We start from the raw sequence: 18,910 nt of genomic DNA on the forward strand, positions 1-18,910 counted from the left end.
CAACTCCCGTTATCTGAAGCTACCAGCCACCTTCAGTAATGTGGGACAGAACAAGAAGGAGATCCCAGATAAAGCCTTTAATTAAAAACCTTGGCTGAACCACACCAGCGCTGCCTGTCTGTACCAAAGGGGATGTGAGCCCTCACTTCCGGTTTTTATGTAACATACTGTACTTTCTTTTGTTGTGGAAACAAAAAGTTTACCCAGTTAATATAGGCCCTGATTCAGCAGAGCAAATTTTGTGTGCAGCGTTTGAACGGGGCTCTCAAAATGCAACACACTCCTTGGACCTCACATGTCTGCCTGCAAAGCTCCTAATAATTGTGGCTCTGTATAATTGCTGTTAATGGTCTGCTACAGCAGGGTTCGCTTGTCTCGGACCCTAGGCACTGAAACACAAAATGTATCCCCCTTGTTTGCTTCGATAACACACTTATTCCTGATGCGATTGGCTTCTTGTTTCTGTTCCAGAGGTGGTATTTCCCACCCCAGTGAAGGCATGTAGGAGAGTTTCCTCTGGGGTGGATGTAAAGGAATGGGATCAGAAAGGGGGCCATATAAACATAGTTTGCCTCGCTGACTGTCTTCATTTTTGGGAGAGAACTCAGTGATTCTGCCAGTCTAGCTAGCCCCAGGTACCGCCTCATTGTCAGATGGCCTAACATACACACCCAGTGCCCCCAGTTCAGATCAGATTTATCCAGCCACTAACACCAGGGCACCAGAGTAAAACCTTACCCAAGAAAGAGATTGTTTAAAAAGTCCAGGCTAAGCAGCTACAGGACCCGCCAGAGTTAATTCAGTTTATGCCGGAACCAAATGAGCAGAGATGGGAGTGTGAACCTTTCAGCCTACAGCCACAGTCGCTATGTTACACCTTCAGAAGAACAGCAGCAGTTTTAAAATACTCGCCCAGCGTCCTGGCCAGTCAGCTAATACGGTGCCGGGCATCTCCGTAACTCCCAGCCCTGGTGCCTTGGAGCAGTGCAGACTGCAGCGAGGAAGGAGAGCCTAGGAACTAGCATTATTCCTGATGTGACCGGTTAGCACTGGAGCGGTCGTGCTCTGCTCCAATCGTCCTAAACGTCTGCAGCGCGTGGGCTGCCACGGGCCCTACCCCGGCAGCGGCACACGCGTGCTCAATCTGTGTGTCTGCACGGAGCCCTGTTGGCCTCAGCATACAAGGTGATCTCTTGCGGGTGGCATTTGTGGGCAGTAGAGGCCTGTGTTTCCGGTGCACTTGGCGTTGATATCTTCCCAGCCGAGGCTCTGAGGGGACCTGTCCCGCTGTTGCATTCAACCAGGATGTGCTTGTTTTTGACGTCTCTGTTTTCTTCTCTTACAGAACATTTCAGCACAGAAGTGAGTCTTTTGCAGCTGATTGGAGATCCCCCACCGGAGCAAATAACCAAAGTCAATGGCCCCGACAACACTCTCGCCTATGTCTTCGGGCCGGATGCCAACACCGGTCAAGTGGCCCGGTACCACCTGCCTAGCCCCTTTTATAGAGACTTCTCGCTCCTTTTCCACGTTCAGCCCACCACCGACAAGGCTGGCGTGCTCTTTGCCATCACAGATGCCTCGCAGACGGTCATCTACGTCGGAGTGAAGCTCTCCACCGTGCAGGACAGGAAGCAACAGATCATCTTCTACTACACGGAGCCGGGCTCCGAGAGCTCGTATGCAGCTGCAACTTTCTCTGTGCCTTCCCTGGTGAACGAGTGGACTCGCTTTGCCATCGGCGTGGAGGATGACGAGGTGGTTCTGTACCTGAACTGTGAGGAGTTTCGCCGGGTTCGCTTTGAGCGCTCTCCCGATGAGATGGAACTGGAGGATGGGTCTGGGCTCTTTGTGGGTCAGGCTGGAGGGGCTGATCCAGATAAATACCAGGTAAGTCCTCCACAGCCCAAAATCACCGGTTCCAATTAAATCAGGAGCAGAAAATGGACAGGGAGAGAGTGGGCACGTGTGTGTGTGTGTGGGGGGGTGTAACTTGATTGTTTGATTGCTTAATTCCTTTTTTTTTTTAACAGGACTACAGCAAAAAGCCTGAAACTTGGCCCAGATGTGGTCCTCATTGGTGGGGCTTTGCCTAGATTTGGGGGTCAAAAGGGCTTTAGATTGAACGGAGGCTGTGGCAATGTCCTAGTGACCACTCATGGGAGAGCATGGATGTGCATTTCTCAGAAATCGTTTACACTGGGAAAGTTTGCGTGTCCTTGCCAAGAATGGGAGCAAAAGCATGCGGCATGGATTGTAAGCTAGAGGGTGGGATGCAGCGGTGGTGCGCTCTTTCTGCAGCACCCAGCACTGCTCTGTTATCCTTTCCAAGTCCCTGACAGAATAAGTGCAGGCTCAATTGTGAAGAGCCGTTTGAATCTGCACTCTTCTAAAAATACTTGTCTCCTTCGCTGCCTGTTGGCTTGGCTGATAAAATATTGTGTGTTAGCTGGAAAATGTTAATGGCACCAAAGTCTATCTTTGTTAGCAGATATTTGACTATTTGCCAAGATAGTTGCAAATCCGTAGACAAGCAAGGAGAGCAGGTGATTAGTGGAGACATGGTTTTAAAACTGATCGCATTTTAACAGGGTTATACAATGTTGTAAATGGAACTCTTTTAAACCTACGTGGAATATTACCATGAGAACAGAGCCCCGTTGTTTCTAACAACCAGTAGTGCTTGCAGTTAGAATTTTGTCTTAGATTGAACTCCTTTCACCCAGAACACAATTGTACAGGAACAACATATGCTAAGAAAAACTATGATTGTTTGTTTTTAAATTTACTGGTCTCACACATCATAGAATCACAAAGTTCCCTTGTTTCTAAGTTTAAAAAATATTTGAATTGGTGACTATAATTGCTCCAGTTCAGACCTAAGGGACTTAACTGGCGGAGGGAGGTCACTAAAAGTTCCCTAGGGAACCAGAACGGTTAATAATTATTGGTCAGCCTGCTTGTTCTCAGGTGACCCGTGGAGTGGGGAAGTTAATCTTTCACATTTTAGTAAGAGCCTTGAACTCAGCATTCCTGGTAGGTGGCAGGTGTTTGCTTGTTTGGTGCAAATCGGAAAACAAAGGTTCTAGAGCAGAAAAACAGCATGCAAGAGAAAGCGGATGTTCATGAATTTCTCCTAAATGACCAGGAACTGTCCCTCCCCTGAGCTGGCCCGCAGTGCTGTGGGGAGAAAGCTTTATGCTGATGGAGGGCGCAGGATTCAGAGGGGTGTTCGTACAAACACATGGTGCGTCTCCTCAGCAACTGTCACTGGAGTTGCTGACTGATATTTCCCAGCCACTGGCCTCAGTGAGGGTTGGCAGTGCTGGCGGGAGATGCCGAGGGATGCCATTCACAGGAAACCTGCCCCGGTTCAGGTTCATGGTGCTGTCCCAGCTGCGGAATGCTATGGGATCGGATTTTCAAAGGAAGCCTAAGGGAGTGAGATTCACTGGGTGAGATGCTCACCCCTATTCTGGTCCCTGTACACCAGGCGTATGGGCTGGAGAGGTGCCAAGGGGCCCTAAAGCCCCTGTAGCTGGCTGTAGAAGGATTCTCTCAGTGCAAGCACTGCAGAAGCAGCTGGAAGGCTGCCCTCCAGGCACTCTCCTGAGTTCTGGTGTAGGGGGCATGCTCTGGTGGGCTGTAGCACCCTGGCCTGGATACCTGACGCAACCCACAGAGGCTGCCCTAAAGCAGACAGGGCCCAAGGGCTATCTAAGTCACCCCAGGGCTTCTCCAGCCCTTGGAGCAACCCAGGATCAAGCACGGACAAAGGTGTCTCAAAGCCACCTTAATACCCATCCCCACACCCACCCGGGATTTGAGTTCTGGACGAGCCTCCAAGAGGTCTGGAAAAATCCCCATGGTATACCCAGCTCCTCCGTGCACCCCCAGCAGAAGGTGTGTGTCACAGATTTAGGGTCAGAAGGGCCGTTCTGCTCATCTGGTCTGACAGTCTGTGTAACTTAGGTGCCTGACTCCCATAGGGATGCTGACAATCCAGGGCTAAATCCCACTAGACGGGAATGGGGCAGTCGGACAATTGGGCGTTAATTCAGTAACTAGGAAAAAGAATTCCTTCTGGGTCACCAGTGGGAGTGGGGAGACGCACTGGGCAAATGCCTGTTTAACTCTTTTTGTGGCCTCACCATGCAGTCGGGGGAACATTTCCATAGTGTAGGCTGTTTGGGACACAGGTCCCAGGCTAAGGCCTGGTCTACACTACAGCGTTCGGTCGACACAAGGCAGCTTACCTTGGCCTGACTCTGTACCTGTCTATGCTACAGCGTTGATCCCGCAGATGTACGTCGCCCAGCACACTGAGCTAATAACTCCACCTCCGCGAGTGGCCTAGCACTTAGGGTGGTGCAGTCATGGTGATGCAGTGTCCATGTAGACACTGCATTACTTACATCACCTGTTGGCTGTCAACCCCGCGTGGGGTTCAGAGCTGGAGTGGCCCCTCCCCCGCCATGGGGCTGACAGCTTGGGCGGGGGGTGGGGTAGGGGCGCCAGCTGTCAGTGCCTCACTTCAGTGGGTGGAAGTGCTCCTGGTGAGGACACACACCAGGGGGAGAAGGAGGGTAGTGTGGACATGAAAAACGACAGTAATTCCTGCAGTGGCGGTACTTAACTTAAGTTGACTTAATTTTGTAGTGTAGACGTACCCTAAGCTGGAAGAATTTGTGTAGTGCTTCTCAGTGGGAGACATAACCCGCCTTGTTGCATACATGGATTACAGCAGGGATGCTCTGCAGCTGTACACAGCAGTGGCAGGATGCACACACTGGTGTGGCTACTGGTGTGCATGCCTTTCGTAGACGCCAAGGCCGGAAGGGACCATTGTGCTCATCCAGTCTGACCTCCTGTACAGCACAGGCCAGAGACCTGCCCCAAAGTAATTCCTAGAGCAGAGCTGGTAGAAAAGCAGCCGATGTTGACTTAAAAGTGTTCAGTGATGGAGAATCCTGCATACCCCTTGGTAAATTGTTCCAGTGGCTAATTATTCACTGTTACAAAATTATGCTTTTTTCCCCAGTCTGAATTTGTCTAGCTTAAGCTCCCAGCCATTGAATCGTGTTAGAGCTTTCTCTGCTAGACTGGAGAGCCAGTTATTAAACATCTGTTCCCCACGGAGATACTTATAGTCACCCCTCAGCTTTCTCGTTGTTAAGCTCCATAGATAGACTCAGTGAGCACAATCACTATGAGGCAGGTTTTCTAATCCTTCAGTCATTCTTATGGCTCTTGTCTGACGCCTCTCCAATTTATCAACATCCTTCTTGAATTGTGGGCACCAGAACTGGGCACAGGATTCCAGCAGCGGTCGCAGCAGTGCCAAATATTGAGGTAAAACAACCTCTCTGCTCCTACCCGAGATTCCCCTGTTTATGTATCCCAGGTTTGCATTAGCTCTTTTGGCCACAGCATCACACTGGGAGCTCCTGTTCAGCTGATTATCCACCATGACCCCCAAGTCTTTTTCCTGGGAACCCATGATTTTGAAAGAGTCCCCCATCACGTAAGTATGGCCTATCTTTTCACATGGAATTGAGCCAGGGACGTGTCCCAGTGTTATGGACACTGCCAGAAATTTAATGATGAATTCCTGAGTTAGCATAGTGGGGAGCTTACTGTCAGTAAGTTCTAATGGTTTATGAACGTTAAGGGGCCACATCTTCTCCCTCACAACTCTGTGTTAGCAAGGACTCCAGTCTGGGAAGACATTCTGATTTAGTGAAACTGGGGAAAGATACCACCCTGGCTAAGCAGCCTCTGTTTAAATGTTGCCTGGAATACGATTCCGCTGCCTTCGTTTGCAGAATGCTCCCAATGAGCAGCCGTTTGGAGGAGAAACCCTGAGCAGAAACTTCAGGCAGGGTGTTTAGTAATAGATGATTGATTTGGAGTCAAAAGTGCAAAAATGTGAAGAGCATTAATCTGACTGTCTTTGACCAGGAAGGATGAGGCAGATACGTCCCCTGAAGCAGCTCACAAAGCAGTGTGATCGTTACCTAAACCATCATGAGGAAAGCATTCTAGATCAGTGCCTTCCCGCTGGTTCTCAGAGTTGCTGGGCACTAGGGGATTACTTCTCTTTTTATTAGTATTGCCTCTGTTGAAGTTTGTTTTTACAGAGACTGTTTAAGTGAATCCAAATATTATTCCGGTGTCTCATCCAGAGTGACAGATGAAGTGGAAATAACTAACACTTTTCATCTTCAAGCGAATTTCCAAACGCCAGTTTAATTTACGGGTCTAGCAACCCTTGTATTTGTGGTATGCTTTGTGCCTCCCACTGAGATCAAACCCGGGTGACATTCCTCCTTCGGCTGCCAGGCTCTCTGGGGTTGGTGCCAGTGAACTAGGCACTGAATATATAGTATCTCCAATGGGCTTATTGCTTCTGAGGAGCTGGGGAAAAGTTCAAGGTTGATTTGCTTCTCAGTGAATCTGAGGAAGGATGCGGATTTCTGTTCTGTTGATTTGTAGTCCCTGTCTGTATGGCAGCTAGGTGGGCATTCATGAAGTTGAAACACATTAATTACAATTCAGTTTAAAAAAAGGAAAATAGTTTTACTCAACTGAATTTAATTCAGGCAAAAACTAGATCAAATAAATGACTTGGGAATCATGCTCCCAAGCAAAGCGAACGTTTCTGACTCACCCTGTGAGGAACTGGCGAGTGATCACATTGCAGGGTTCTGCGCCCTAAGTGGGTGTGGTGGGGACTTCGAGAAGAATCACATGGAGCAGCTGGAAGCACCAGGCCCAGAAACAATGGGCAACTCAATCAAGACAAGTGGACAAACGGCTCTGTTGTTCTTCCCGAAGTGGTGTGTGGAGTCACGCAACGACCCACTAGTGCAAACTAGAATTGTCGACGTCCTCAAAATCGAGGTGACCAGCATCACCTTTATCCGTGCTCCTGCAGTCCTGCTGCATCAGTGGGACGTTTCCCTGGTTCAGAGCAGTCTGAAGTGCTTGGTAAACTGGGCTCAAGTAAACAATGTGCATTTTAATCTGGCTAAATGTAAATGTGTACATCTAGGAACAAAGAACATAGGCCATATTTACTGGGTGGGGGACTCTATCCTGGGACGCAGTGACTTTGAGAAAGATTTGGAGGTTATAGTGGATAATCAGCTGAACATGAGTTCCCAGTGGGAAGGAGTGGGCAAAAGAACTGATGTGAGCCGTGGATGCATAAACGGGGCAATCTCAAGTAGGAGGAGAGAGTTTATTTTATTTCTGTATTTGGCACTGGTGCAGCTGCTGCTAGAATCCTGTGTCCAGTGCTGGTGTCCACCATTCAAGAAAGATGTTGATAAATTGGAGAGGTTCAGAGAAGAGCCAAGAGTATGATTAAAGGATTAGGAAACCTGCCTTATAGTGATAGACTCATGGAGCTCAATCTCTTTAGTTTAGGTGATTAGTTTAGTAGTTTAGTTTTGATTCCAGTCTGTAAGTACCTGCATGGGAAGAAATATTTCATAATGGGCTCTTCCATCTAGCAGTGAAAAGTATAAGATATAATGGCTAGAAGTTGAAGCTAGCTAAATTCAGACTGGAAATAAGGTGTACATTTTTAACAGTGTGAGAAATTAACCATTGGAACAGCTTACCAAGGGTCACGGTGGATTCTCCATCACTGACAATTTTAAAATCAAGATTGGATGTTTTTCTAAAAGATCTGCTGTAGGAATTGTTTTGGGGAAGTTCTGTGCCCTGTGCTATACAGGAGGTCTGACTAGATGATCACAGTAGTCCCTCTGGCCCTGGAATCTATGATTGTATGAATCTGTGAACACCAGCCAGCATTGGTGTCTTCAAAGCTGTGTTTACTTTGGTGTGGTTTGACTGGTGCGTGTCGGGGCAGCTGGTTTGACGTGTCCCACCCCAAATCATTCAGGCTGTAGCACGGCTCTTCGTGAGGTTTCAGGAATGCTGTCTGCGCGTGTGAGATTTGGTTCCAGCAGGGGGAAGGTTTCTACATAAAACCACATTTTATTCATGTTACTGACTGTGACTTGAGATAATTAGGAGACAAAAAGGCCGGCAGAGGGCTGTAACTGAGCACTTGGGGAGCACATGAAAGCTAGACTAACGCTTGCTAGCAGAAAGCCTTTCCCACTGTTCAATCAGCGTCTCCTTGTGCCAGATCCTTGGTTAGGATTTAGATACTGCTGATGAATCATGTGCTATTGGGCTAGGTCAAGGAGCGTTTATCCGTGAACGCATCCACATGAGGTGCTCTTCCCTGTGTGAGAGTCTCGGCCAGTGCTGCCTCGTGCTCAGGGATTGTGTACAGAAGTGGAGTGCCAGGAGAATTCATCCGGAATATCCCTCCACAAAAGCGTAAATGACTGAATTCCGCCTCTCTCCGTCACCTGGATATTGGCTGGCCTGGGTTCTGCTCTGCGTGTAATTAATGGACATGGTAAGGCTTGCAGTACAGTTAGACAAGTGAATCTTTTAACTCTCTGGGGCCTCTCTGAATTCAAAATTGCCATGAAAGCCCCAAAGCGGGGACTCTGGTATGTCCCAGAGACCAGTTACTTTGCCCACAGGGGAACCCCAGCCTACCCGTGGGCTTGTGCAGCCATCCAGCTGCCAACACCTGTCCCCTAGGCACTCTCCATGTAAAGTGGGAAGAAGCTAGTGCCAGCCCAGACCACAAAACCTGGCAGACTCTAGAGCTGACAACAGCCCCCCAGAACTGGCCAAGGGAGCCTGGATTGGTCCTGTTAGAGCGTTAGCTGCTATGCTCAATGTAAGTCCTAGAACACACTGACGCATTGGACCAATACTGTTGAATTGAAATAGGCTTGGCTGGTTTTCATGGAGTCTACATTTCCACCCTCCTCAAGCAGCCACAGATCTCCTACCAAACAGATTTTACTTCCACTGCCATCTTCCTGCCCCTGTTTCCTGCCCCATAGATGCCCCCCCCCCAGCACAGGAGTGTGCGGCTCAGTTCACAGCCCATCTCTCACACAAAAGATGTTGGTGTGGAGCCTTACAGAGGCTCCGGATTGCTCCCCTCAGTCACTGGAGATTGCTTTTCCCCAACATTGGCTAGAAAACCAAACTGCAGTCACACAAGCAAAAGCCGTTTGGGATCCTCTTGAGCCAAATGCATTTGTAGCAAACCTTTGGCCCTCCTGCTCTCTGTGGCTGGGAGCCCTGTCCAGGAGCCGTGGTTCTGAGTAATTCTCTTGAGGCGCAGCGGTTTGCGTAGCCATGTCAAGAAACTGACCCACTCACGAGACTTAAAGCAGCAGAATGAATTGGAAGCACCGTTGTCTCTTAGCGTACGGTCGCGAGCGAGCAATTTGAATCTAGCCACGAGTACGAGGAGAATGCGGGGGTATGCGCGGTGTCCCCTTCTAGTGGCTGGCCCACAAAGCATGTCTGAGTCAGCTACAGCCGTCAGGCTGCAGAGGCTCCTGCTTGTCTGGTTGGAGATCCCAGGGTTAGTCTTGGACGGTGCTTGTTATAGACACACAAAGGAGGTATATTGCACTCCCAATTCAGATGACTCCAAAGTATGTAAAAGTAATGGGAGTTGCGGGTCAGTGTTAGTTCCTAGGACTGTTGGAGGATTGTGCAAGAGTAACGAGTGGGCTGAAGAACTGAAACCATGGAGTTCAATGGCACACATGTCCCTAATGCAGAGGGCTGCATGCGTGCGGCTGTGCGGGCTCCGATTCTCTCCTCAGTGACTGACTGGGGCAGGGCAAAGGGACGCCTAGTGCAGAGTGCTACAGGGGTATGAGAATTGTTGTGAGTTCCCCCTTCCTTGCCCGGAGGCAGCCAGGTAGCATAGAGCCAGGTGAGAGAGGTTCTCAAACCGACCACAGAAAGAGCCTCCTAGATAGGTGCCCGTGCTTCAGAGTGGATTCAGAGATGGCCGGGAAGCTAGTGAGGGAGGGGTTTATGCTCCTGCGTGTCCTTTCAGGAGCAAAAGATTGGCGGTCTGGCTGAGGAAATGCCAGCCTGGCTGTGAGTTTTACAAGGAGGCCGTGCATCATCATGCTTCCCACAGCAACTGCGTCGCAGCCCATTCCCAGGGGCTGGGGGATTTCAGTGCCAGACACAGCGCTCATTTTAATGCCTTTGAACATGAACGAAAGTCTGGCCTCAAGTTTGTGTCCTGCAGCTGGAGTTCCATCTTCGCGGGCACTGAAAACAGGCCTGATAGTGAGACTCGCGGAGCTCAGTCTATTGAGCGTAGCGAAGAGGAGGTGAAGGGGTGACTTGATTCCAGTCTATAAGCACCTACGTGGGGAACAAATATTTGATAATTGGCTCTTCCGTCTAGCAGAGAAATGTACAGCACAATTCAATGGCTGGAAGTTGAAGCCAGACAAGTTCAGACTGGAAATAAGGTGTCAGTGTAGAACAGTGACCGTAATTAACCATGGAAATAATTTCCCGGGGGTTGTGGTGCTTTCTCCAGCACTGGCGCTTTCTAAATCCAGACTGGATATTTTTCTAAACAATCTGCTGTATGATTGTGGGGCAGGTCTCTGGCCTGTGCTGTGCAGGAGGTCAGACTAGATGATCACAATGGCGCCTTCTGGCCTCGGAATCTCGGAATGTGAATTTGTGCACTGCAGGGAGAGCGGCGAATCTGCGCGGAGGCCCGCTGTGTTAATCCAGAAGTCGAATTCCACCAGTTGTGTACCTATAGGCTAGATGAGCTAAGGAAGGCTCTGGGCAGCATCTAGCAAGACAGAGGAGCTCTGGGCCCAAAGGGGCAGCTCCTCAGCTGGTATAAATTGTCGTCAGTGGGGCCATGGTGATCTGCCCCAATATTGCATCAAATGTTTCCATTTTTCTTTGAGCTCTGCTTGGTTTGTGTGTCACCAGGGCAGGCTAGAAGTGCTCTGACCAGTTGGTCTCTGCCCAGGGCAGTGGGGCATGGGCGTTCAGCTCTTCCGCTGCCCGTTTGCATTGGTACTGCAGGCTATCTCTAGGGACTGGGAGCTGATTCTCACTTCCTGCCCAGGCAGGCTAAGGGGCCATATTTTTACCTGTGGTCTCAGGCCCAAGACACAGAAATGGACCCCCAGCTCTCCCGGGGAACCACAGGTCCCAATTTCCTGCCTACCTTTTGTGGATGTCAAACCTCAGCAGGAACAAGTGCGCCTGGCGTGCGAGTGCATTATGGTGAGGATTAGGGGAGAAAAAAGGGGGCATTTCCACCAGAGGAGTTCTGCGCATAAATCTGACACACACTGCTGAAGGGCTGACGTAATTCTGATTTCTGTATTGGTATGATGGTTCTAGTATTTCGTTTACCATTTGCTTATTGCACTCCCACAATCCCGGGCGTCAGACTCTGCCAGAAGGAGGGGAAGGGGTTGAGGATTGGGGCCTGCTTTCACTTCCCCCTGTGAAATTTATCTGGATTTTTCCCAGTCACTAAGAGCAGACTCTGGCCCAAGGAGAGATGGCACCAAGCTGAGGAGGAGGCTGCAGAATGGTCTGAGGTTGCTTGTTTTCACAATTACCCGTTTTAAGGCTTACAAATAAATTACTTCAATTTCATGAGCTGGCTAGTGAGCATGGTGTCACTGCGGGGGCGGGTCAGGGCATGGGGTCACTGCATGTCCGGGCGTGGGGTGGGGTCACTGCGGGTGCAGGATGTGGTGTCTCTGCCAGAGTGGGATGTCAATGGCAGCAGGCATGGTGGAGCATTGTGGGGCGTTACTGCGGGCGGGGCATGTTGGGGTGCCATGGTGGCAGGGCAGGGTGCGGCATGTTGGGGTGTCATGGGGGCGAGGCCGGACATGGTGGGGTGTCACGGTGGGCAGGGCATCACTGCGGGCGGGGCGGGGCATGGTGGGTGTCATGGCGGCAGGGCAGGGCTTGGCGGGACTTCTTGGGGTGTCAGGGCAGGCAGGGTGTCACTGCGGGCACGGCGGGGCATGGTGGGGTCGCATGGCAGGCAGGGCAGGGCTTCACTGTGGTTGGGACATGGTGGGGTCGCGTGGCGGGCAGGGCGTCACTCTGGGCTGGAAATGGTGGGGTCATGTGGCGGGCAGGGTGTCACTGCGGGCAGGGTGGGGCATGGTGGGGTGCCATGGTGGCAGGGCAGGTCCCCACTGCAGGTGGGGTGGGGTAGCGCGGGCGGGTGCAAGAAGGCTCATGTAACCAAATACATCTCTTAGTCCTCCCTGCTCCGGCCCTTACTACCCCTCGCCATCCCCGGCAGATCCCCATCCCAAAACCCTTCCCCTCCTTACCCCGATCCTGCAGCTCAGTCCCTGCATTGCAGGGGAGCACCATTGATCTCACAGCTGCAAGGCTTCCCTGTGAGGGAAAATGAGGGCCCAGTTGGGGCCTTAGCAGCAACCAGGCAGGATGGTTTCTAATCATCTCTTTTCAAATGGCCCGTTTGTGCAAACGAAGGGCTCACTCCTGCACCCAGTCTAGGTCAGCTGGAGTTGTCCCAGTGACTTTGGTGTGTCAGAATCAGGACTTCAGATGGCATTACTGAAACATGTATTCCATAAGTGTGCATGTGTTAAACACACACGTACAGCACGGGCATGAGACCAGCCTGTGTAAAGAGCTCTCTGCTGTCCTTGCAGCTCTCTTACACACCATGTAGTGACATCCTGTACCTGCTCTTCACCACAAGCCAGAGCATCTTTCATTCTCTTCATCTGTCAGATCAGAGCACTTCCATCCAGAAGAGTTGTGGGTCAGAAATAGTCACCTTGTACTGGGGTTGTGCCCTGCAGTTGGAGCTCTTTGGATAGTTATTTAATAAATGAGTTGGCAACATTTTACACTACTGTGCTGGGTGACTCTGTTGGTTAATTCAGCCAGCTCTGCAGTGCATTTTGAAGACACTTATGGCCTTTCCTGAGTGGGGGGAGACAACTTCCAGAGTGAACAGAGGAGAACATATGTAATGGAGATCAATCATCCGGCAAATACTAATAAATCCTGTATAGCAGGAGTTCAGTGACTTCTTGTTTGTGGATCATCAGTCAGTATCTTCTCCTAGCGGAGACCAAGGCGTTCCGAGCTATTGTGCAGTGATGTGATTCAGCCTTGTGGCTGGAAGACAGATTGCTGAACTCTCTGCCGGGTGGGGTCTGGTGCCGGGTGATCATCCAGGAGTGGCTTTTTGGAGCAGAGTTTGTTGTCCTGAGTTGTATAAATCTGGGCTTTGCCTGTATACAGTAGTTGTTAAAACTAAATAAATGGGAAGGAAGTGTGGGTTATGTTAAGAAACACAAATGGAGGCCAGTGTCAAACGAGCACTAGAATGTAGCTGTTTGTTTAGAGAGACAGGACTGAGGGAGCCTTTTTCCAGCTCTGAGGATGAAGAAATTGAAGTGAGTCAGTCCTAGGGCTCCCCGTGGCAAGCTGATGTGTGGATGCAGAGCCCTTGCGTGCTCACACCCAGCTCTGGCTGGGTAAGACAGCTCAGCTCTAGTTTGCATTGGTTTGTCCTGGCAGGTCCGGAATAACCCATGACCAGTCGAAGGCCAGCGTGCCCTTCCCCCGGCCTGGTGCAGAGCGGAGTCCTGAGGGTGGGGAGGCGGGTGTTGGAGAGCGATCCCACTCTGCATTAACCCTGTGGTGGCGGGTCCTTTCCCGCGGGGCTGGGCCTGGTCCCCCCACTGTGGTTGTTGCAACCTGGCCCATGGTATCACCGCACCACTCAGGGTTGGCCAGGCCACCCCTCCGCCATGCCATTAATCTGGCCCTGGCCTGGTGTGTGGAGTCCCAAGGAAGAGCCCCAACCAACCACGTGGCCCTGGATAATCATTAAAGTCTGGAAGCTGAGTAAATCGTGGCCCTAAAACCGGTATGAACCCCATGTCCTGTTTTTGTGGATATGAGGCAAGCCCTTGAAGTTGCATTTGATTAGCACTAAACCCTTCAGAAAATCGGCGGGACTCTGCCGTTTCTTTTTTGGAGGTTAATAGGGGGCTGGCAAATTCAGAATCTGTTGTGGTGAGATGGGTCACAGCGGTGAGGAAAAATTATTTCAAGCAAGGTGAATAAATCCTTTAACTGCTTGCCAGTTACATAACAGAAGACTTTGTGGCAAATTGGATTTGTGTGCAAGCAGGCTTCATATATTCCCAGGCTAATTGTGCTTCATCACAGCAATTTGCTGACTTCTTAAATTAGGGAGAATACAGTTCAAGAGTCAGCTACCTCATTGCATATTGTGTGCGTAGAGCATGACCCTTCCAGTGCCCATGAGAACGTGAAGAGCTAGTTCCGCTGCGGCCCACGCAGTGCAGAGAGGAGGCGGTGACTGTTCACTGGTTGGAGAGGGTGGGCTCATTCTGTCCTTCCCCCAAAGCTTTGGCACTGAGCGTTAGTGAGAAGCGTTTGGAATTCACACCACAGAACTCCTGAGAAACGGCACAATTAAACCCAGAAGTTGTTAGTGGGTGCAGTAGCTGTGTTGGCCCTGGTTTAAGAAGTTAGCAAGCCACTGTGATTAAGCACAGGCTCTGATTCGCTTACCCTGGGAATACGTCAGTGCAGGAGAATGGCAATCCGATTCCCTGGACTTGATCCCAATTGAAATGGGAGCTGCGTTTGGTTGTCTTTACCTGCAGTTCACACTGTGAACCTTTCCCACCAGCCAGTCAGCTAACAGGGGGATGGCCACTGCCAAGTGGCAACGGATTCTGATAACACACTCTCCCGCAAGCTATCCATGATTGTTTGCTGGTGGTGATTGCTGGTATGTGTTTTACAGGGGGTGATTGCAGATCTGAAAGTGACAGGTGATCGCCAAGCAGCTGATCTCCAGTGTGAGGAACAGGACGAGGATTCGGATGTGGTGAGTGCTGTCTGCCATGGCTCGGTATTGTAGCTGTGGTTTGCTTACACAGGGGGGTGTAGAACTTACCGTGGTTCCAGCTGTCAGCAGATTGCTTGCTGGAAGTTAATATGCAATTTACCACACAGGATCACCTTTCCCAAATGTCCAAAAAGCATGAGCCTGACCCCAACAAATAATGAGATTGGCCCCAACATGAGCTTTAAAAACATGTAGATTATGTTGTGTGGTTTTGGTCTGCTCTTTGATGTGTGACATCTCTCTTCCCCCCAGGCTCCTGCCATACCAGACACAACTGCTGTTGTGAAATAGCAACACCCAAGGTGGGTGGGGAGAGCGGGCAGTGCAGTGCAGAAAGGATCTCCCATGGGCACTCATCCTTCTCTCTTTGTCATCCCCCCAGTCCCTCAACAAGTCAGATGGTAGCACAGGAGATCTGCCCTGCCCCAGTGCTTGATGGATGGGGGTTTGTCCAGGAATTTCATGGAAGACTAGACCCCAGGTGGTGGTATTGCCCCCTGCCATTGCTAATGGGGTGTGTCTTCTCCAGCTGCTCCCCTGGGCGCTGAGGCTTGCCACGATGGAGGAAACAGGCTAACTAGCTACTAGTGTCAAGTGATCATTGTGAATTTTAGTTCCTAGCCAAAGCCCCCTCTGTGCACTGTACCAGGGTGAAATCCTGGCCCCAGTGATTTATTTGCAAAACTCCCATTGACTTCTATGGAGTCAGGAGTCAAAACCCTTTTGGTTTTTTTATTGAGTCATGTTAGCGAACGGCCTGTTGCCACTGGTGGGACCAGCTGACTCTTTGGGCTTATAAGTCCTTGTTAGAATCAGCGTGGGCGCAAAGTGAATCCCAGGGCAGGCAGAAATGTGAATACTCAGCACCCAGGAGAAGGATCTCCTTGCTAGGCGATCAAAGGCGGTTTGAGACGCACGCTTTCCACAGGAGAATGCGGGGCCTGGGTGCGAAGCAGCCAGCGCTGTCGAGTACCCTGATCAGAACGCTCAGGTATGCCGGATACGTTGTCCGCTGACCATGTCTCCCTCTCTCTCTCCCCCCTCCCTTGGAACGATGTAGGCGTCTGGAGATTTTGGAAGTGGAGTTGAAGAAAGGCCCCACCTATCAGGAAGGGAGCGGGTGAGTCTGAGGCCGTGGGCCCAAGAGCAGTCCTTTCCGGCTTGGCCTTGCTTTTCCCATCCAGGTACAGGCCCCATCAAAATGGCTAAACACCACACGAGCAGGCAGAGGGACGGGGGCTCTTTCTGTGGGGCCTTCTCTGCCTCCTTCATGGTTATCCTTACTGCTGCAGCGGGCAGCAGAGAGCCGGGGGGAGTTGACAGTCATTCTGCCAATGAATGGTTGATCTTCCTAGGGTAAGACGAGTAGTGGCTTGGGGTCCTGATTTCTCCCTTTCCAGCCAGCCCAAAGTGCAGGAAGTAAAAGCCTTGCTGACATAAACTTATGTTTCTTGTGCTGTGCTCCTGGGCCACAGCCTTTATCCTTTGGCTGGTCCCCCCTCTCGATCTTGTGCCATCAGTGAAACGATTGGGAAAGGTGCGAACAGCACAGTGCTTTACCCTGGATCGTGCCAGCTGTCCTGACCACGTCCCCCTGATGCACTGAGCCGCAGAGCAGTTCCGTGCCTGTAAGTCAGGTTGTATCACACTTTTTAACTAGTGCATCTGGAACAAAAGCCAACTGGGAATCTGAAAACTGGCGGAGAATCGGAAGAGACTGGTAACTGAATTAGAGCTTTCCTTTGAACCAGACTCCCCGAAGGCTTGCAGTGTTAACTCCCTGGGCTAGGAATTGGCCGTCTATTCAGGCTAGTGTCTAATCCCTCCCCTGTGTGTTACCTACTGCTGTATGGCTGCTATAGAAAGCCTACGCCTGCTGCTGTTCTCTGCGGTTGCCCCGAGCCTCCAGGCTGTTTTAGGAGTTTGTACGGATTGCAAAAACACACACCTGCTCTTAGCAGCCATCGGCCTGATCCACGGGGTTGTAATGGGAAAGCATCGGGAACGTATATGGTACAGTTACTGTACTACCTGCCCAGGAAAGTAGGGTGCACAATTACCTTATCTTGCTGCCATGGCAGCATGATTCACCCCTGAATTACCATAAAGCCCATTACGCCTTGAAATTTCAGTTCTCAAGACCAGATTTTGATTAGCACTAAACCCTTCAGAAAATCAGACCAAGAGTCCAGAGAATTGTTAAGCCTTCTCTTTCCTCCGGATGTGCATTAGCACCTGGAAATTTGCCTTTTTATCATCACGAGTTCAGATTTCAATCCAAACAGTGCGTCTGGGTTCTGAAGGATGGGTTTGGCGGGCAGGGGGGATGATGCAGTGCGCTAATGCTTTGGAGCAGCTGAGGAGGGTGGATTTGAAAAGGACTTGGCGTTTCCTGCTCGTGGTGTGCTCTGCGGTTGAGTGTTGGCAGTGCTTGTGTTCGTCGTTAGTCAGACCTGGCTTGCAGAGCCTCTCCGACAGAACGTCCGTAACTCTGGCCCCAGTGCCGCAGCTCTCTGCCGACTCTCTCCACGAGTGGCTCTATGCCGACCTACCAAACCCTGCTGTTTGTATTCCCAGTCGCCCTGCAGAGACAGCACAGCTGTGGGAGACAGAGCAGATTGGGTGTTGTCTCGTGCTGCCAAAGAATTGTTTAAGTTCCAATCAGTGAAAGCTGTGCCAAACTACTGCCGTTCCACAGCGTCGGATGTCAGTGAAGGCTTGATTTGAGGTCAGCTGGGTTGCATGGCTTTCAGTAAGGGCCTGACCTGGCCCACCGTTGCTTTACTACCGGTGGTGATGCCTGGCTTGTGTGTCCCAGCTCCAGGGGGTGTGCAGGGATGGCACAAGGAAAATCACAGCACTCTCTGGCCATGTAGGCAGAACACGTTTGAGGTGGAAATCGTGAGGAGGCAGTAATTTTGCAATCCCACAAAGCCATTTTTAGAGGGGCTTTGCTTGGCTGAACCTCCCTTTCCAAGCGTCCTTCCTGCAGGATCTGTCTAAAGGCAGTGAAGATATGATGACTGGAATGAGTGAAGTATTCCATCGGCATGGCTCCTTGCTGCTGAGGGTAGCGAGGCCTTAGGCTGTGACAGGGTGCCTGGCTTCGCTACCTCGGAGGTTGGCTGGCGCATCAGGCATGCCTCACTAAGGAGATGGCACTCTGGGGAATGTTAGCTGGATGCTGGCGTACAGTAACCTCCCCCATGGACACCGTTGTTCCAAGGAGGCCATTGCTGCTTCCCTGTAGAACAGTGGGAGTGCTGGCGTTTTAAATGCTGTACTCCCCCCACCCCCAGCTGACAGCTGGCCTCCCCTTGAGAGTACGTCCAAACAGCAGCACACCGTGGTGCAGCTAGAGGTCAGTTCCTGCCGATGACAGAGCTCTTGAGGAGCTCCTCACATTTCTGAGGAGAGGGGCGTGAGAGAGATACTTCCCTCTCACTGAGATCCCGCCCTGCCCAGGGGAGACTGCCCTCAGCTGGGAGCCAGAAGACTGAGTTCTGCTCTGACATCTCTCTACTGGTGTTTGTGAGAGCCCTTAGCACTCAGCTGTGCATGGAGCCTTGCCTAGAAGGCAGCCGGTGGTGTTTATTCCCCCATTGTACATGTAAGCCAACTGAGAGGTTGGACAAGTAAACCGGGGTAAGGAGCTGGTATTACCTCTGCATACTGCGTTGGTGAAGCCATCACTGGAATCCCAGTTCGGTCTCCACACTTCAGAAAGGATATTGAACATTGGGGAGGGGTCAGAGAAGAGTTACAAGAATGATTCAAGGTCTGGAAAACCTGCCTAATGGTGAGATCCTGACGGAGCTCCATCTGTTTAGTTTATCCGAGAGAAGTGAAGCAGCGACTTGCTGGTGGTTTGTATGTACCCACGTGAGGAGGAGATCTGTGATGGCAGGCGGCTCTTTAGCAGACACAGGGAGAACCAGATCAGTGGTTGGGAGCTGAAGCTGGACAGAAATCAGGTACCCATTTTGGGAGTGAGGGAGATTCACCTGGGAAGCTTTCCCAGGGTTCTCCATCTCTGGACTCATTAAATCAAGGCTG

General features: G+C 50.9%; 1 protein-coding gene across 3 annotated transcripts in view; it reads left to right on the top strand.

Annotated features, from left to right (window-relative positions):
• COL18A1 (collagen type XVIII alpha 1 chain) overlaps nucleotides 1-18,910 on the top strand; it is a 226,338-nt gene that overhangs the window by 156,194 nt on the left and 51,234 nt on the right. For all 3 annotated transcript variants that reach the window (XM_074968203.1, XM_074968201.1, XM_074968202.1), the window contains 3 exons: nucleotides 1,346-1,890; nucleotides 14,750-14,833; nucleotides 15,915-15,974. In XM_074968203.1, the coding sequence (XP_074824304.1) occupies nucleotides 1,346-1,890; nucleotides 14,750-14,833; nucleotides 15,915-15,974 (689 nt within the window). The remainder of the gene's footprint in view (nucleotides 1-1,345; nucleotides 1,891-14,749; nucleotides 14,834-15,914; nucleotides 15,975-18,910) is intronic.

Source organism: Natator depressus, chromosome 11 (assembly GCF_965152275.1).
Source record: "Natator depressus isolate rNatDep1 chromosome 11, rNatDep2.hap1, whole genome shotgun sequence".
Lineage (NCBI taxonomy): Eukaryota > Metazoa > Chordata > Testudines > Cheloniidae > Natator > Natator depressus.